At 40.0% G+C, this 18866-nt stretch overlaps 1 protein-coding gene across 2 annotated transcripts in view; it reads right to left on the reverse strand.

The window, feature by feature from the left end:
* Positions 1–18866, reverse strand: part of LOC126191129 (zinc finger protein 510-like) — a 390896-nt gene that overhangs the window by 335958 nt on the left and 36072 nt on the right. For both annotated transcript variants that reach the window (XM_049931877.1, XM_049931878.1), the window contains exon 3: positions 7540–7644. In XM_049931877.1, the coding sequence (XP_049787834.1) occupies positions 7540–7644 (105 nt within the window). The remainder of the gene's footprint in view (positions 1–7539; positions 7645–18866) is intronic.

Below are 18866 nucleotides of genomic sequence, written 5' to 3' on the forward strand. Positions count from 1 at the left end.
AACGCTGGTCCAACTGAGGCGCCAGGTGGAAATGGCATGGCAAGCCGTTCCACAGGACTACATCCAGCATCTCTACGATCGTCTCCATGGGAGAATAGCAACCTGCATTGCTGCGAAAGGTGGATATACACTGTACTAGTGCCGACATTGTGCATGCTCTGTTGCCTGTGTCTATGTGCCTGTGGTTCTGTCAGTGTGATCATGTGATGTATCTGACCCCAGGAATGTGTCAATAAAGTTTCCCCTTCCTGGGACAATGAATTCACGGTGTTCTTATTTCAATTTCCAGGAGTGTAGAATGCTATTGTGACCTACTCTTGAGTACTGCTTGAGAGTTTGGGATCCATACCAGGTCAATTTAGAGAAAGACATCATAGCAATTCAGAGGTGAGCTGCTAGATTTATTACTGGTACGTTCAAACAACATGCAAGTGTCACTGAGATCCTTCAGGAACTTATGGGAATCCCTGGAGGGACTGATTCTGACTGCACAACAATCCTATTGCCTTCAACATACATTGTGCATAAGGACAATGAAGATGAGAGATTCAGGGCTCATACTACACACAGTCATTTTTCTCTAATTCTATTTGTGACTGGAATAGGAAAGGAAAGCTCCTGCGAGAGCTTCTGTAAAGTTTGGAAGGTAGGAGACGAGATACTGGCAGAAGTAAAGCTGTGGGTACCGGGCGTGAGTCGTGCTTCGGTAGCTCAGATGGTAGAGCATTTGCCCGCGAAAGGCAAAGGTCCCGAGTTTGAGTCTCGGTCGGGCACTCAGTTTTAATCTGCCAGGAAGTTTCAATGTTTATGTAGATGTAGATATAGTTGTAAGAGGTTGAAAAGACCAGACTTGCCGCACAGAGTTTCAGCAAAGCTCACAATTTGCACAATGGCCCCAGAACTAATAGTGACCCCTTGGTTTTGAGTCGAGTGGAAGGACTGAACCATAAACTTTAAAAGTTCTATAACAAGCAAGTCTGGAACTACTAGGACTGGAACCATAGGGTTGAGATCTGTAGGATGCCCCTAAATGGGTCAAGTGTGCACTACACACCAGAGGCTGCTACCCAAGTAGCTGACTCTGTGCGGAGCACACACAAGAATTTTTTAGATTAGGCAGTTCTCCATCCAATCCAGATAATGATAGCTGAAGGAAACCAGAAGTATCAAAAGAGATGCCTCTAGCATGTGAGAGTATTAAAATCCTCGTGGTTAACTGCTGAAGCATTCGCAAGAAAGTACTGAGAGTCTAATGTGCTCCTGAAAAGCAGTGAAGCTCACATAACACTGGGTACAGTAAGCTGGTTGAAACCTTACATTGATAACAACAAATTTTTATCACAAAGATAGGCTAATGGGAGATGGATTTGGTGTATTTGTCACAGTAGACCAGAAAATCAGATCCACCGAGACAGATATTGACGCTGCATGTGATATTGTTTGAGCAAGATTCAATATCAAAGTGGGCATAAAATAACAACTGGATCCTTTTGTTGCCCACCAGACTCAACTCCTGATGTAACCAATAACTTCAGAGAAAACCAATAACTTCAGAGAAAACCTCAGTTTGCTTGTACATAAGTCCCCCAATCATACTGCAGTCATCGGTGGAGACTTTAATCATCCAACAATCAATTGGGAAAATTACAGTTTTGTTACTGGCAGCAGTGACAAGACATCCTGTGAAAAAGTACTAAATGCATTTTCTGAAAACTACCTAGAATAGGTAGTTTGGAACCCCACTCATGATGGAGATATATTGGATCTAATGGCAACAAAGAGACCTGACCTCTCTGAGAATTTCTATATAGAAACTGTTATCAGTGACCTTGGGGCAACGATGATTACCGAAGTACGAAGGGCAACAAAAACAAGCAGGAATATACAGATGTTCAGTAAGTTAGACAAAAAAAAGCAATAGTGTCCTCATATCTTCATGATGAACTTGGTACTTTCAGAACAGGACAGGAGCATGTTGAGGAACTATGGCTAAAGTTTAAAAGATTAGCTGATCATGCAATGGATAGATACATTCCCAGTAGAACAGTTTGTAATGGGAGGGACCCTACATGGTATACAGTCACTGTAAAGAGATTTCTGAAGAAAAAGAGACTACTGCATAAGAGGTGTAAAACAAGGGGATAGAGAGATGATGAATGAAACACTTTTGGCTGTGAATAGATCAATGTGTGAAACTTTCAATGACTACCCTAGTAGAATACTGTCAAAATGATTTTTCACAAAACCTGAAGAAATACTGGTTGTATGTAAAAGCTGTGAGCGGCATCAGAGTTAGTGTCCAGTTACTTACAAATGTGACAGGAACTGAAACTGGGGGATGCAAAACACAAGCTGAAATTCTTACCTCCTTTTCAAATGTTCCTTTACAAGGCACAACCCAGGAGTATTACCCCAGTCCTTGCACCACCGAAAATATGAGTGAAATAAGTGTTAGTGTCAATGGTGTTAAGAAACGGCTGAAATTGTTAAAACTGAGCAAAGCTCCAGAGCCCTAAGGCATCTCTGTCACACTCTACCTGAATTTGCATCTGAGGTAGCCTCTCTTCTAACTATAACCTACTGTAGGTCCCTCGAATAAAAAACTGTGCCCAATAATAGGTGAGAAACTACAGGTCACATCTGTTAACAAAAGGGGTAATAGAAGTGATCCACAAAACTACTGACCGATATCCTTGACATCAATTCATTATAGCATCTTAGAACGTATTCTGACCTCAAACACAATGAAGTATCTCAAACAGAATGCACTGAGGATTTTTTGGTAGGGAGGATGCAGCATGTAAACTTGGATGGAGAGTCATCATCAGTCATAGAAGTAACTTCAGGTGTGCCCCAGGGAAGTGTTTTGGGACCCTTACTGTTCATGTTGCATCTTAACAACCTTGTAGACAATACTAATCGTATTTCAGACTATCTGCAGATAGCACAGTTACCTATAGTGAAGTACTGCCTGAAAGAAGCTGCATACATATTCTATCAGATCTTGATGATTGGATGTGGAAGTAGTGCAAAGATTGGCAACTTGCTTTAAATGCTCAGAAATGTAAAATTATGCACTTCACAAAATGAAGAAACATAGTATCCTATGATTATATGCGGACAAGGAAAAATATTCCTAGGTTTTTCCAGTTAAAATTACATTTTTTACCATGTGAATGGAATAACTTTCTTCCTGGATGAAAACACAGTACACTTTTTCCGCATTAAGTGACTATACATTTCCCCTTGGAGCTGTAGAATTTACAGATCCTTTGAATAGTCAAGGTATTATACAATAGCGTAGAACTTTCCAGCAACTTAGGAAATGAAACCCAGCAAAAAACAACACCTTTGTGAAAAACAACACATTTGCAAAGATCTTTGATGTACAGCAACATGTACACTACATGCTTTTCTATTACCAAAGTATAAATACAAATTCTTCTAATTACAAAATGGTAGCTTTCGAAGCACTGAAATCGAGAGTGTGATGTGCTTTTGTTAGCCAATCATATCTCATATTACATGACTTGCCAGCCACTGACAGCAGATATTTAGAGAATAGGACTTGTGATTTACTCAACCAATAGTTACATCACTGTTGAGTAGTGCGAACATACAAACAGGAAAAGTTAATGGATGAAATTAATATATACAGCAACATGACAAGCTAAGCTCTCACCTATAATACTAATCATCACATTTTTTTGATGTTGTTTCTGAGAGTGGTGTTTGGGAGGATCCTAAGATAACAGTTTAAATTGCAGCAGCTGAGTATTTCTGACAAACACAATAATAAATTTCACTGCTGTACAATGAACATTATGTGAGTTACCTGGCTGAATAAATGTTCTGACAAGCACTTCCACTTTTTCACAGCAACACCAATTACATGTTTACTTGCTCAAGAACCCACCTAGCACTTTTTATAAGGGATAATTATATTTTTGCCGTCTTGACTGCGTAATTTGTAATCTATGAAAGAACTAAATAAATATAAAAAAATCGAACTTCAAGATTGGTCTTTTTTAGCATGTTACCCTTTAAGATATATCAAACATAAATATGCTAGTAAATTTTAAATAATGGTATAATGGACTTCTGGGCCCATAAATTTTCTAAATAGCTGCTCCTCAAAGTGTTAAGTTTTGAATGATAGTCAAATGCTCCATAACTGAAGAAACATTCTCACATCTAACATAAGTCATCTTGCATAAAAGTAACGGTTCTCGAGCCACCAATTGCAATATTTTCCCACAACCTGTTAAAAATGTAAACAATTGTGACATCAAGCACATCAAAAGCAGAAGTATTGCACAATCTTCGTCCTAAAGTATTTGACACATTTCGCTGTTGGCAGACGCCTGTATGTGCATTTTTTTTTATTGTACCAAATAGTGCTAACAGGGTATATTGAACATATACAGATAAGAGCAACATGAATGGTCACAGGGTTTTTTTTTTTACCTGTGGGAGAGTGTGACAGGAATGCTGAAGGAAATGAACTGGCAAACTCTTGAAGATAGACATAAACTACCCCGAAAAAGCCTAATTACATAGTTTACAGAGCCAGCTTTAAATGATGATTTTAGAAGTATAGTGCAACCCCCTACTTATCACTCAGACAGGTATCGTGAGTATAAGATTAGATTAACTGCCGCACACATTCAGACATTTACACAATCATTCTTCCTGCACTCAACATGAAAATGGAAAGGGAAGAAACTGTAATACTGATACCATTGGATATGTCCTCTGCCATGCACTTCGCGATGGTTTGCAGAGTATAGATGTACATGCAGATGGAGTTGTGCATCACCATCTTTAACCTTCTTCCAGGCCACACAAGGAAATGAAGAGATCAGCGATAGAAAGTGCGAAATCATGACAGCAAAGTTTTGAGTTATTGCTTGTTACATATTAAATCTGTAAATTGTAGATCGCAATGGGCCTATTCATAACTTCTTCTACAAACTTTTATATTAATTGTTCATGTATGTAACCTATTAAATGGGTAAATCATCTTGAGGTTGAAGCTCTTTTGTCTGTGTTTGCTTTAACAATACATATGTTTTTGGATGGGGTCCACCTTTAGCAAAACACAATTTGTTTTTTATCCCAAACATGTTTCACTGCAGTTGCAGCATCACCAGTGGGTTTTTTTATTTTATAGCTGTAAAACATAAAAGAATGTTCTTTACTGTTTATATACATGTAAATACTAGCTTTTAAATTGTAATTAAAGATTTTTAAAGAGCACATAAAATTAACTTCTTAACCATATAGCGCAGTTTTCCTGCTGTCTTATGCTTTTACAGTGTCTGTTTTCTTTTACAGTTTGTCATATGCAACCATAAGCAACTTAATGTAGACAAAATATTTACGCACCACTTGCTGTTTTGCGTGGCACTATCACAAGCACAGGCTTACATTGATGTTTTAAGCAGCTTCTTGCTTCCCACTGTTGAAGAGCAATTCGGGGATGACGATTGCATCTTTCAACACAATTGAGCACCTGTTCATAATGCACGGCCTGTGATGGAGTGATTGCATGACAATAACATCCCTGTAATGGACTGGCCTGCACAAAGTCCTGACCGGAATCCTATAGAACACCTTTGGGATGTCTTAGAATGCAGCAGGCCTCACCAACCGACATCAATACCTCTCCTCAGTGCAGCACTGCATGAGGAATGGGCTGCCATTCCCCAAGAAACCTTCCAGCACCTGATTGAACGTATGTCTGTGAAATGGAAGCTGTCATCAAGGCTAAAGGTGGGCCAACATCATATTGAATTCCAGCATTATTCATGGAGGGTGCCACAAACTTGTAAGTCATTTTCAGTCAGGTGTCCTGATACTTTTGATGACATAGTGTATATATATCATTGCATTTATATGTTCCCAACATTAAAGAATTCCTCTGAATTTTAACAAATACTGTGTCTGAAACTTTTGAGGTTACACTGGTTGCAATATAATGCCAAGCCACACTTGCAGTATCTTCAACATTGGATGTAATCAATGAGTAGTCAGACTCTGCATGGATCATGCAACTTTAACCAACATGTAATAGGTAACAGTGATCTGGTCTTGATGATCAATTAGTAAAAACAGTAAAGATCACAAAACATCTCATTTATCAAAATGAACAGTTTCGGCACATGTAATCAGCCATCTTCAGATCATGAGCACCATTTGGCTGGAGCTGGTGGCACGCTGAATAGCTGCCTGTGGTCACAATGGTAACTGCAGCTACCATTACCATTTCTGTTGTGACCATATGCTGCTGTTCATCATGCAACCTGCTCCACCCAAATGGTGTTCATAATCTCCAGATGGCCTATTAAACATGTTGAAACAGGCCATTTTAATAATTCTGTGATCTTCTTCGTTTTTACTAACTGGAATGGATAATTGTCTTCAATAACATCCTCGTAAAGCACTCACCTCTGTACTCGATTACAATATTTAAACATCACTGCCATATTGAGAATGATACCCAAAAATATGAGCATAAGTACGATAGGGCAAAACAATATATACAGTGTAGAAACACTTTTAGCTGTTCTGACAGCACTACTTGTGACAGCACGTAGTGCAGTTGAAATCAAAACAGGAAGCTATATCAGGCCACTTGATCATTAAATTGAGCATTAGCACATTCTTTTGCTGACTGCTTCAAGTCATTCAGGGCACCTTAGAGCTGCCAATGTCAGTCCCTCCCCAAATTCACTTCTGTCATAGTTAACTTACACCTACAACTCTTAGTCCACTAACTCCCATCCTGCATTTACCACATTAAGCATTTACAAGAAAATTCAAAATAGTTGACTGCTGCACTCCCAACAAATAGTATCCCATGTTACTCATGCCATTCTAAACCAATATTCTGCATGCAAGTAATGCAGACAGTTCACAAGTACCCAGGACTGAGGAAATAAGAGCTTCTAAATCACTGACAAATGAGTTTTGCCTAGTTATTTAGTCAAAATACGATCCATTTCATCTTGTACATCGCAACATGAGTTTTCAGTCTCGTCATGGCTTCTTTCCTTCAGAACCAAATTGAATTTGCTAACAGCTACCTCGTTTACTTGACCAAATCAAATCCTGAAAGTTTCAGGTGTGTATTCAGTTTTGGGTTAACACTGATTTATTCATCACAAATGACAAATTTGAAAAAAAATAGTAATTCCACATCTCAATTGTAGTATCTGGTGGCTGTTTGTAAAAGGCAACTCATGTGCATCTGAGAATAAATTTATTATATCTATTAAAAAGACTAGACCATCTTGATAACAAGCTTTCCCAGATAAAATAATGACCACTTATGACTGAACAGTGTGCATTATAAATGAGGAACTTTTTATTTCCTTACCTGCTGAATGCTGTACCTTACAAACATAAATCAAATTTTTATTAAAAGTAAAAATTATGTTTTGGGACACTCAGTGCATATTTTTCGTGTAAACTGTAACTGTGGCCAGAGGGGAAGGTGAGGTTATATGTAAATTTGTTCTAATTTTTTTGTTTCACCTTGCTTATGTTCCTTTTTGTGAAGTACAAACAACTGGAAAGAGGTGAAATGCTTCTTGCATTTCCCACACTGGAAAAGATCATCCTCATCAACTGGATTCGTATCTGAAAAAAGAAGAGAGACAGAGAGAATTTTAAAATTAAACATGCACAACATGAAAAGAAGACTAACTGCTACTGTTACCTTCTGCACAGTCTACGTTCAACAATTTTCTCTTATTCAAGATTATAAGAGTTGGATAGCAGGATATTACTGCACTGATTTTTCACAATATGGAGCTGAATTTTGTTAAGGATGCATAAGGTAAGAGACAGACATTTACTGGTGGTCTAATGGAGTGAAATGGATGTTTCAATAAATTCTTCAGGATAAGAAGTGAGCCACGACCAGATTGGGAAAAACAGTTATATGAGCATATGTCTAGAATGATAGTGTTACATCTATAAAATTCCATATTTGGAGTTTTTATTACTACTAATAATAATTAAGAAGTTCAGTTACACTATGAGTGCATGTAACAAGGCTACTGCCTATGAACTGGGACCAGCTTGCACGCACCTCTCCTGGTAATGAGAGAAAGGCCCATGTATGTAACATAAAGAGGATCAAAATGATCCTCGGGGAATAAAAGTGAAAAGATAGAAGGGATTTCAGCAGAAAATGAAATAGCAACAAAGTTAGAAGGATTGAAGCATAAGCTTACAAATGAGACCAGTAGAAAAATGAAGAAGAGCTAAATAGATGATTGAAAACACAGCAGAGATATATTTATTCATTTCTAAAATCGGTCTCATTAAATTCCACTGTCAACAATAAGATAAGGATAGACTGATACTCACCACAGAGGAACCATTAAGTCGCAGACAGATGTAATAAAAGGCTGCATAGCTTTTAGTTTTGGACAAAAAGAGCCATTTCACACACACACACACACACAGCTGCTGTCTACAGCTGCTCAGACCAGAGCAGCCATTTTGTGTGTGTGTGTGTGTGTGTGTGTGTGTGTGTGTGTGTGTGTGTGTGTCTGTGTGTGTGTGTGTGTGTTGGGGGGAGGGAGTCAGAGTGAGAGTGAGAGTGAGAGAGAGAGAGAGAGAGAGAGCGTGTGTGTGTGTGTGTGTGTGTGTGTGTGTGTGTGTGTGTGTGTGACCTTCTGAAGAAGGATTTCTTTGTCTGTAAGTTAAAGGTTTAGTAGCCTTTTCATTGTGCTTGTCATGACTAAGTGCCTCCTATATGTGAAGAATAGCAATCTACCCCTTTCGTATTATTGTTACTTCAGCATGGATATTCCATTGTCGTTTAAATTCCACTATCAGTCACATTTTCACAAAGAAATGAAATGCCAAAGAAGTCTTTTATTAATTTTATACGTCAACATTCCATAATCATCAAAAAACACACTGTTCGTACAGATTCTGTAGCATCACATCTAAAACACATCCATTTATTCCTTCTCTGATTTTCCTAAAGTCCATTATTCACTTTCACACAATGTTGTGCTCCAGATGTACAATGCTTAGTAAAAGTTTTAACTGTAGCCCTGAAAAAATAAAGTTACATAATAGATTTTTGGTTTTTTCTGTAAAATTTCCGGAGAACTGCCATGTCCACAGCTTGCTCGTACAATATTTCAGCACCGAGTCTTCTGCTGATCTTCAGGTGAACAGTGACGTGCAGTACAGTAAGCTCCCCAATATAAGGTACTGCAGGCACAGGCGTGGTGTTAGTTGGCAGTGTGCATGCATTGCTTGAGCACATGTGCTTCTGCTGTAAGTCTGTGCACTGCTCCGTGTGCCCTCAGTGGTAGAAACTCACCTCTTCATATCACAGTAAGATTGCAGGACAATGTCCAACATGAAGTTTCACTATAATGAGGCCCCATGCAGAATTTAAACGGAAAAAACCATCTTGATTTATAAGGGATTCACGCCATTGTATTTCAAGAGATTCTTTGATGATTGAGCTCCAGAAGTTTGACATATGGGCCACAATTTTTGTTTCATTATATTTCATTGAATGACCAGTGGAAATACAGTGTTCAGCAAAAATTGGAGAAGGTGAATATGCCACTGACGTTCTATAATGCAACCCTGCACAGCATACGAAATTTGCCCTATGTAAAATTTGCCATATTCACATGGAGTCCCGTGCACAATACCTGCTTTGTGCAACTCAAAGTTGTCTTTAACAGGTCCCAAAAGCACTGACACTTTGGAAGGAGGTCAAAAGATTACTTTAACTTTATGTCTTCTTAATATCCTGCCTGTTTTAGCTGAACCATTTCTAATGTATGGCAAACAAGAAGTCATTCTGAAGGCATCATACTCTTCCTTCTTCTGTCATTTGTACATATATATTGGTCTGTGTACTCACTGAGATGAATATCCATTGTTCAGGAACACAGTTTAAAGGTGTTCCAGTTCTGACTGATGGGCTTGGTGGAGCAAGGTCTTTAGAAGGTCCACTGTCTGTGCGGAATGGTGGCTATTAGTAGATCGTACACAATGATCAATATGAGTGGCCTTTCGAAACACTGAATTCCTGATTGTGCCATCGCTCTTATGTCACACCAAGGTGTACCCTCTGCCATATACCTCACAGTGGCTTGCAGAATATAGATAAGATGAAGATGTCGACGTACACATCTAAAAATGACAGACAACCATCTTCCTCTACCTTTATTGTAAATTTTTAAACCCACACATTATGGACAATGGACATTCGTCTTAACAAGTAAAGAGAGCACTACAGTCAACATCCACGGAAACAAATCAGTCCATTCAATATGACACTTTGCGCGGTTCCATTTGTGCCAAGTTTATTTTCGAGGATTATTATATGTTTGTAGACAGGCACACGGTGGCGGCGTTGACGATACACACATTGATGAGGCATAGTGCTTCAATGCTGTTGCAGATAGATCTCACAGCGGAATGGTTCCGCTGGCTTGCACTGCCCACTTATATAGGGAGCGTACGACCTTTATTACGTAATGGTGCTGATAACGGACTTAGACTCTGCAGGCACCAGCAGGTGGGTGTTATCCCGGACGTGCGCTGTAGGTGTTTTAGCAGCGTGCTCCGCTGGTGCGTCGGCCGGCCTGGCGCCGAGCCAAGTCGGGCGGATTGCGTCACCGACTCACTAGGCGCTCAGCGGGCAGTGCGGCACTGTGTTTTCAATTTTTTTCAAACTGTTGCATCCTTGAGCCCCGGGTTCACGATGTATGCTCACCAGTTGATGGCTGACGCTACAGATCACACTTTATCAATAATTATAGTACAGGGTTACATCACCAGTTAGAGTTACATTCTCAGCAGGTACACCAAGTCCTTTCATCCATACATGCATTTTTTCATCAATTAATAATATTCTGTTGTCAGACAAAAATATTATTTTCTAATTGCTGTCCAACATGTTTCAGAGCTACAACTCTGTATTCAAGGACTATATGAATATACTGAAGAGCCAAAGAAAATAGTACACCAAATGTCGTGTAGGGCCACTGCAAGCACGAAGTGCTGCAACACATCGTGGTATGGACTTGACTAGTGCCTGAGGTAGTGCTGGAGGGAAATGACACCATGAATCCTGCAGGGCTGTCCATAAATACGTAAGAGTATAATGGGGTGGAGATCTATTCTGGACAGCACATTGCAAGGCATCCCAGATATGTTCATGTCTCAGGAGTCTGGTGGGCAGCAGAAGTGTTTAATCTCAGAAGAGCATTCCTGGAGCCACTATGTAGCAATTCTGGCTGTTTGGGGTGTCGCATTGTCCTGCTGGAACTGCCCCAGTCCATCGGAATCGATAATTTATAAGAATGGATGCAGGTGATCAGACAGGATGCTTACATATGTGTCACCTATCAGAGTCATATCTAGATGTATCAGGGGTCCCATACCACTCCAACTGCACATGCCCCACACCATTACAGAACCTCCACCAGCTTGAAAAGTACCCTGCTGACATGCAGGATCTATGGATTTACGAGGTTGTCTCCATAACCGTACACGGCCATCCACTCAACACAATTTGAAACGAGACTTGTTTAAACGAGACATGTTTCCAGTTTTCATCAGTCCAATGTCAGTGTTTGACGGGCTCAAGCGAGGCGTAAAGTTTTGTGTCATGCATCCATCAAGGGTACACTAGTGGTCCTTTGGCTCCGAAAGCCCGTATCAATGATGTTTCATTGAATGATTCACATGCTGACACTTGTTGATGGCCCAACATTAACACCTGCAGCAATTTGCAGAAGGTTGCACTCCCATCATGTTGAACGATTCTCTTCAGTCATCGTTGGTCCTTCTCTTGCAGGATCTTTTTCCGACCACAGCAATGCTGGAGATTTGATGTTTTACTAGATTTCTGATGTTCACTGTATACTCCTGAAATGGTCATATGAGAAAATCACCACTTCATCGCTACCTCGGAGATGCTGCGTCTCATCGCTCGTGCACCGACTATAACACCATGTTCAAACTCACTTAAATCTTGATAATCTGCCATTGTAGCAGCACTACCTGATCTAACAACTGTGCCAGACACTTGTTGTCTTACAAAGGACTTGCCTACGGCTATACTGTGTTCTGCCTGTTTACATATCTCTGTATTTGAATACCATTTTCTTTGGCACTTCAGTGCGTCTCATCTGTTGTGCTTTCAAATTTTGACTCACTCCTGTATTCTCCTGACATTGCAGCAGTACCATCTTCCTCTTTCCTCAGATGAAGAAAATATTGTGTGACAGGCATTTCCAAAATACGGTGCAACATGTCCTGAACACCCAAAATACAGATGTCTACAACCGAGGTATATGTCAAGTCATATTTTGATGCAAAAAATGTGTAGCATTGAAGGGTGAATGTGTAGAGAAGAGTGACATTCCCCAGGGCTCAATTATTTGGAGACAACCGTCCCTCATGTCTTCTCATAAATTTCTTCCTGAAACTAAGGCCTATGTTCAGTATAAGTAGGCTTCTTTTGCCATGGAATACCCTATTTGCAAGTGCAATTCTGCTTCTTATATCTTCCTCTTATATCTTCCTCAGTCCGCAGCTCGTGGTCTCGCGGTAGCGTTCTCGCTTCCCGAGCACGGGGTCCCAGGTTCGATTCCCCGCGGGGTCAGGGATTTTTCCTGCCTCGAGTTGACTGGGTGTTGTTGTGTTGTCTTCATCAACATCATTCACCCCCATTACAGTCAGAGGAAGGCAATGGCAAACCACCTCCACTACGACCTTGCCTAGTAAGGCGGCGTGGGCCTCCCGCGTCGCTCCCCTACGCTCTGTAAAAGAGTATGGAACTCATCATCATCATCATCATCATCATCATCATCATCATCATATCTTCCTCAGTTTACCTGACACGCATTATTTTGCTTCTGAGGGAACAGAATTTCTTCAGATCAACTATATGGTCCTCAATTTTTGTCGTTACATTTATCCTAATCTCATTTCTGATATTTTATACTCCTTTCTTTGGTTTATTCTCAATTAATATTATGTATACATTAGAATGCTCATTGCATCAAAAAGGCCCTGTAATTCTTCCTCATCTTCATTCAAAGTAGCAATATCATCAGCAAATCTAATTACTAGTGTCCCTTCGACCTGAAGCTCTCCCATTACCACATTGCACTTTTCCGATACACATGTAAAATAGCAGGGGAACTGGTGGTATCCATGCCTTACTCTGTTTTCATTCTGAGCAATCCTTTTTTGGTTTCTCCTTCTTAATGTTTATCTTTGGATATTGTACATATTGTATTTCAAACCTTCTTTCATTACCAGCTTATACTTGTTTTTCTGAAAATTTCAGAAGACTTGCATCATTTTATATGGTTGAAAACTTTTATGAAAGTGGTTTGACTTTTCTTGACTCTAGGCTCCACTGTGAAGAACAATGTCCGAACTGCCTCTTTGGTGCAACATCATCCATAAACAAAACTAATTGTCACTGCAATCACCTTGCTAATGTTGGAAGGTCATCCTTGATGTTTCTTCCGTTTTAGAGAATTACATTTCGTAAACATCCAGCAAAACACAATGATTTCTTTTTTATATTTACCCAGACATGTTTTGACACCCTACATGCCATCTTCTGTGGGTCTAACCTATTCCTGAAACAATGTTAATTGTGAAACTGGATTTATACAGGTCCACTTGGTTTTTAAGCCCCTTTCTCATCTGACAGTGTGTCATGTTTACTGACCAATTTTGTGGTGTGCTGGTTCTCCAATTCTTATAGGGAATTAGTAATTTTTTAGTTCAACAGATGTAAAAGATAATCAGCAGGGTTAATTTAAAGTTATTTGTTCACTGCCCTGAAATACACTGCACCAGCCAACATGCAGTCCCGCTGTGAATGCTGTTCTTGAATGCAGGATGAGTTGCTTGATGTTTGTAACCAGCTAGAAATCACCCTGACCACTGTCAAAAAATTTGCAGCTGCTCTGAATCTGTCTTGGAAGAACTCTAGGCAGTCATGTATCTGTGATACTGGTACCAAAGGTATCTCAAGCACCATCCTCTCCTGTGGATCCTGTCTCCTTTGCGGAAAGTACAAGATATGTCTTTACTCATCCATTTGACTGCTAGTGGCACACTAATGGTAGATGTGTAAGTCCTGCACGCATCAGGCAGGGACCACTTTGGACTCGGGGTGTTATACCAATCCCCCTGACCAACAAGTTCGAGATGTTGTCTTAAGCTGAAACCAGTGGGAAAATAGGTTTTGCTCAGCATCAAGAGGAGGCAAACGCAAAAGGGTAGGGTCTATTAACCGTCGGCAATTCAAATGTATGGCAAATGATGGTACCCCTTTAGGCAATGGCAACAAGGGACAAAAGGAGAGGACACCAGGTGCACCAGTGAGGCTGGGGCCCTCATTCACATGTTGTGGCTATTCCACAGCCACTGAGGGAATAGAATGCAACCAACTGCAGATTGTGGCACATTTTGGAACAAACGATGCGTGTCGTATGGGCTCCGAGATATTACTTGGATCATTCCAGCAACTGGCAGTGGAATTTCAATGAAGCTCACAATTCACAGCATTGTGCCCATAACTGATCATAGCCCCACGGTTTTGAGTTGAGTGGAAGGACTGAATTACAGACTTTGAAAGTTCTGCGACAAGCTAGTCTGTGATTTCCTGGAATTGCACCATAGGGTTGAGGATGGTAAGACACTTCTAAATGGGTCAGGTGTGCACTACACGTTAGAGGCTGCTACCAAGATAGTTGACTGCATGTGAGGTGCACACAAAGACTTTTTTTTTTAGGTCAGACAACTGTACAGGGTGGCAGCCAGTCAAGGAATGTTTTAGGGAATTGGTTTGAAAAATTTCTTTCACACAGCCAGTCAAATCTTTTTCTCCCAGAGCAACTTCCACTGTGCCTACAAGACAGAAGTTTCCTGCCTTTCAGAACCGAGGCTGTTCTGTACAGTTAAAGCTTCTGACAAGAGATGCATTGAGCCCTCTGCTGAAACTACTAGCAAATTCATGCCATCGGTTTTAGCCAATAGCGTCCGTGGAATACTGGTCACGTGTGTGGACACTAGAGGATTCTGCAGTACATAACACAGTTGCTTCTCTCTCTTGTGACCCAGACCTTGAGCAGAACAGACATCGTTTCTTGGGATGCAGAGCCTTTGGCTCTGCGCCCCGTAACCAGCCACCAACATAACTTAACATGAACCACTTCCCTTTCTGTTGCCCACTTACTCGTTCATCCTCCTAGACTGGCCTAAACCTAGTAATTTCTGACTCTAGGCACGCCCCTTGTATACTGTACATTGAAATATATTCTCTGTATTTTACTAAATTTCCTATTCTGTCATTTAACAGCCGCCCTGGATGCCCACTCACAAGTCCTGACTGCTCAGTCTCCCGTACACTGTCATAATAAGCAGGATGTAACAATCTTTTCCCCCTTCCCTGCCCATGTACACAACTTTCTGTCCAATCCAGATAACGGTAGTTGTAGAAAACCCAAAAGTATAAGTCTAAGAACAAAAGAAAACCTCTCACAGGTTAGTGTATTAAATTCCTAGTGGTTAACTGCCAAAGCATTTGCAACAAAGCAACATAGTCTGAAGTGTTCCTGAAAAGCAATGAAGCTCACATGACACTAGGTACAAAAAGCTGGTTGAAACCTGAAATTGATAGCAATGAAATTTTTTGAGAAAATTTAAGTGCATATTGAAAAGATAGTTTAATGGGAGAAGGAGGTGGCATCACAGTAGACAAGGAACACAAATTTACTGAGATAGAAACTGAAGCTGCATGTGAGACTAATTGTGCACCACTCAGTGCCAGGGTAGGCATAAAATGGTAATTGGATCCTTCTATTGCCCACAAGACTAATCTCCTGAAGTAAATGATAATTTTTGACGAAATCTCAGTTTGCTTGTACATAAATCATAATGCAATCATTGGTAATGACCAAATGAGAAACTTATAGTTTTGTTAGTGATGGGCATGACAAGAGACCCTGTGAAACATTGTTAAATGCCTTATCTGGAAACTACCTAATACAGATAGTTTGGACCACCACTCATGATGTAACTAAATTGACTCTAACGGCAATGAACAGACCTGACCTCTTTGAGGATGTGCTTATGAAAACTGTTATCAGCAATCACGGTGTGGTTGTGGTAACAATGATAATCAAAGTACAAGTAAATTAGATAAAAAATCAGCAGTGTCATGATTCAAATTTAAAAGAGTACCGTATTTACTCGAATCTAAGCCGCACTCGAATCTAAGCTGCACCTGAAAAATGAGACTCGAAATAAAGGAAAAAAAAAATTTCCCGAATCTAAGCCGCACCTGAAATTTGAGACTCGAAATTCAAGGGGAGAGAAAAGTTTTAGGCCGCACCTCCAAATCGAAACGAAGTTGGTCCATTGTAATATGAGACACAATTTAGGTTGAATGAATGACGATACAGCTACAGTAGTTTGGTTCGCGTCATAAGCTTAGCAGTTAAGCTTTACCACGTAGCCATTGCTATGGGTCAGGCGCTCCGTCCGTATTTATACGGGTACCCTTCCTTTTTCACGTGCTTCATCTGGTTTGAATCGATTGCTTATTTTGCTTTGATCTGATAAATGCCATTTTCTTTGTTATAGGTGTTTGCATCACTCTTAAGCTGAAAATGCATTACTGCACTGTGTCATGCATTGTTTGTCGCATTCTGATAGTGCGTGTTTACGGCCTGTCGCGGCACGCGGCATGGCTTGCTTTTTGTACGCGCTACCGCCGCGTACAATTAAAAAAAAAAAAGAGGAATCGTGTCATTAGTGAAACAATGGCAAGAGACTGCTATTTGTTGTTACTTACACTGCTGCTTTCTTTGATAATGATCAACAAGAATCAAATAATAGACTGCGTATGATAGAACATGTTCTGAACGAGAGTTAGGCGAAAATTTTTCTCCGTTTGAAAATCTTTATTACATCAAATTCTGCACAGAAATTAGAGTCATCTTGGATTTAAAAATCTAGTCACTTGCCGTGCTTCATTTCTGACTGTAAGAATAATACGAATATAAACATGACACAATACGTATATTCTTCCGCGTTTGCTGTTGTCTCACTCTAGTTTCGTAGTTTATTAGGCAGACAGAATTTAAATGAGATAGCAGCAAACACGAAAGAATACATGGCAAAATGTTTATATTCGTATTATTTTTATGGTGAAGAGAATACTGTATGTGATTCATATTTCATCCGGTTCCTATTAGCAACTATCTCTTCTCACAGATAGGAAAAAATTCAGAACGTAGAGTTGGCCATATTGACAAACATCCCAAACAGTCTTGCCAGTCAGATTTTCGTAATACACTGAAATTGTGCTACATTCGAAAATGAACAATACGGAATTTGTATTTACTTCGTTGGATAATGTATGAAAATGCAGTGGTCGAAACTCGCAGTGGAGAAAAAAAGCTCGTCTTCCACTTTTTTTTTTTAAATTTATTTACTGACGCAGAGGTTTTGGCGCCAGTATTTATCTTTGTGCCTACAAAGCATGCCTGCGTAGCGCTACATATATTCGACGGCAGAAGTTAGTTGTGGCGGCACGTACCAACATTTTTCATAACTTCCGCTTGCTTTGCACTCGATTCTAAGCCGCAGGCAGTTTTTTGGATTACGCAAACTGGAAAAAAAGTGCGGCTTAGATTCGAGTAAATACGGTAGCTGACCACACAATATCCAGTAGAACATTTCATTATGGGAGGGACCTCCATGGTATACAGTCACTGTAAATTGGATTGGGTTGTTTTTGGGGAGGAGACCAGACAAAGAGATCATCGGTCTCATTGGATTAGGGAAGGATGGGGAAGGAAGTCAGCCATGCCCTTTGAAAGGAACCATCCCAGCATTTGCCTGGAGAGATTTAGGGAAATCATGGAAAACCTAAATCAGTGTGGCAGACACAGGATTGAACCATCATCCTCCCAAATACGAGTCCAGTGTGCGAACCACTGCGCCACCTCAGTCAGTCAGTCACTGTAAAGAAACTTCTAAAGAAACAGAGTATTGCGTAATAGGTGTAAAACAAAGCATAGGACTATAGACAGAGAGATGCTGAATAAAACACATTTGGCTGTCAAGAGAGCAATGTGTGAAGCCATCAGTGGCTACCATAGCAGAATACTGTTAAATTATCTTCCACAAAACCCAAAGGAATTCAGGTCATATGTAAAAGCTGTTACTGGCACCAAAGTTAGTGTCCAGTCCATAGTGAATGAGACATGGGATGAAGTCGATAGTAGCAAAACACTAACTGAAACCTTAACTCCATTTTCAAATGTTCCTTTACAAAGGTAAACCCAGGAGAATTGGCCCAATTTAAACCTCATACCATTGAAAAGATGAGTAAAATTCTGTATTAGTGTATGTGGTGTTGAGAAATGGCTGAAATCATTAAAATTGAACAAAGCTCCAAGGCCCAATGGAATACCTATCAGATTCTATACTGAATTTGCATCTGAGTTAGCCCCTCTTCTAACTGTAGTCTATTGTAGATCCCTCAAATAAAAAACTGTGCCTAGTAGTTGAGGAAAAAACACATCACACTCATTTACAAGAAGGGTAGTAGAAATGATCCACAAAACTACCATCCAAAATCCTTGACATCAATTTGTTATAGTATCTTAGAACATGTTCTGAGCTCAAACACAATGAGGTATCTTGAACAGAATGACTTCCTCCATGTCAACCAGCATGTATTCCAAAAACACGATCATGTGAAACCCGAATCACAGTTTTCTTAAATGACATTATAACAGCTTTGGATAAAGGTAGCCAGATAAATGCAC

The sequence above is a fragment of the Schistocerca cancellata genome, chromosome 6 (genome assembly GCF_023864275.1).
Source record: "Schistocerca cancellata isolate TAMUIC-IGC-003103 chromosome 6, iqSchCanc2.1, whole genome shotgun sequence".
Classification (NCBI taxonomy): Eukaryota; Metazoa; Arthropoda; class Insecta; order Orthoptera; family Acrididae; genus Schistocerca; species Schistocerca cancellata.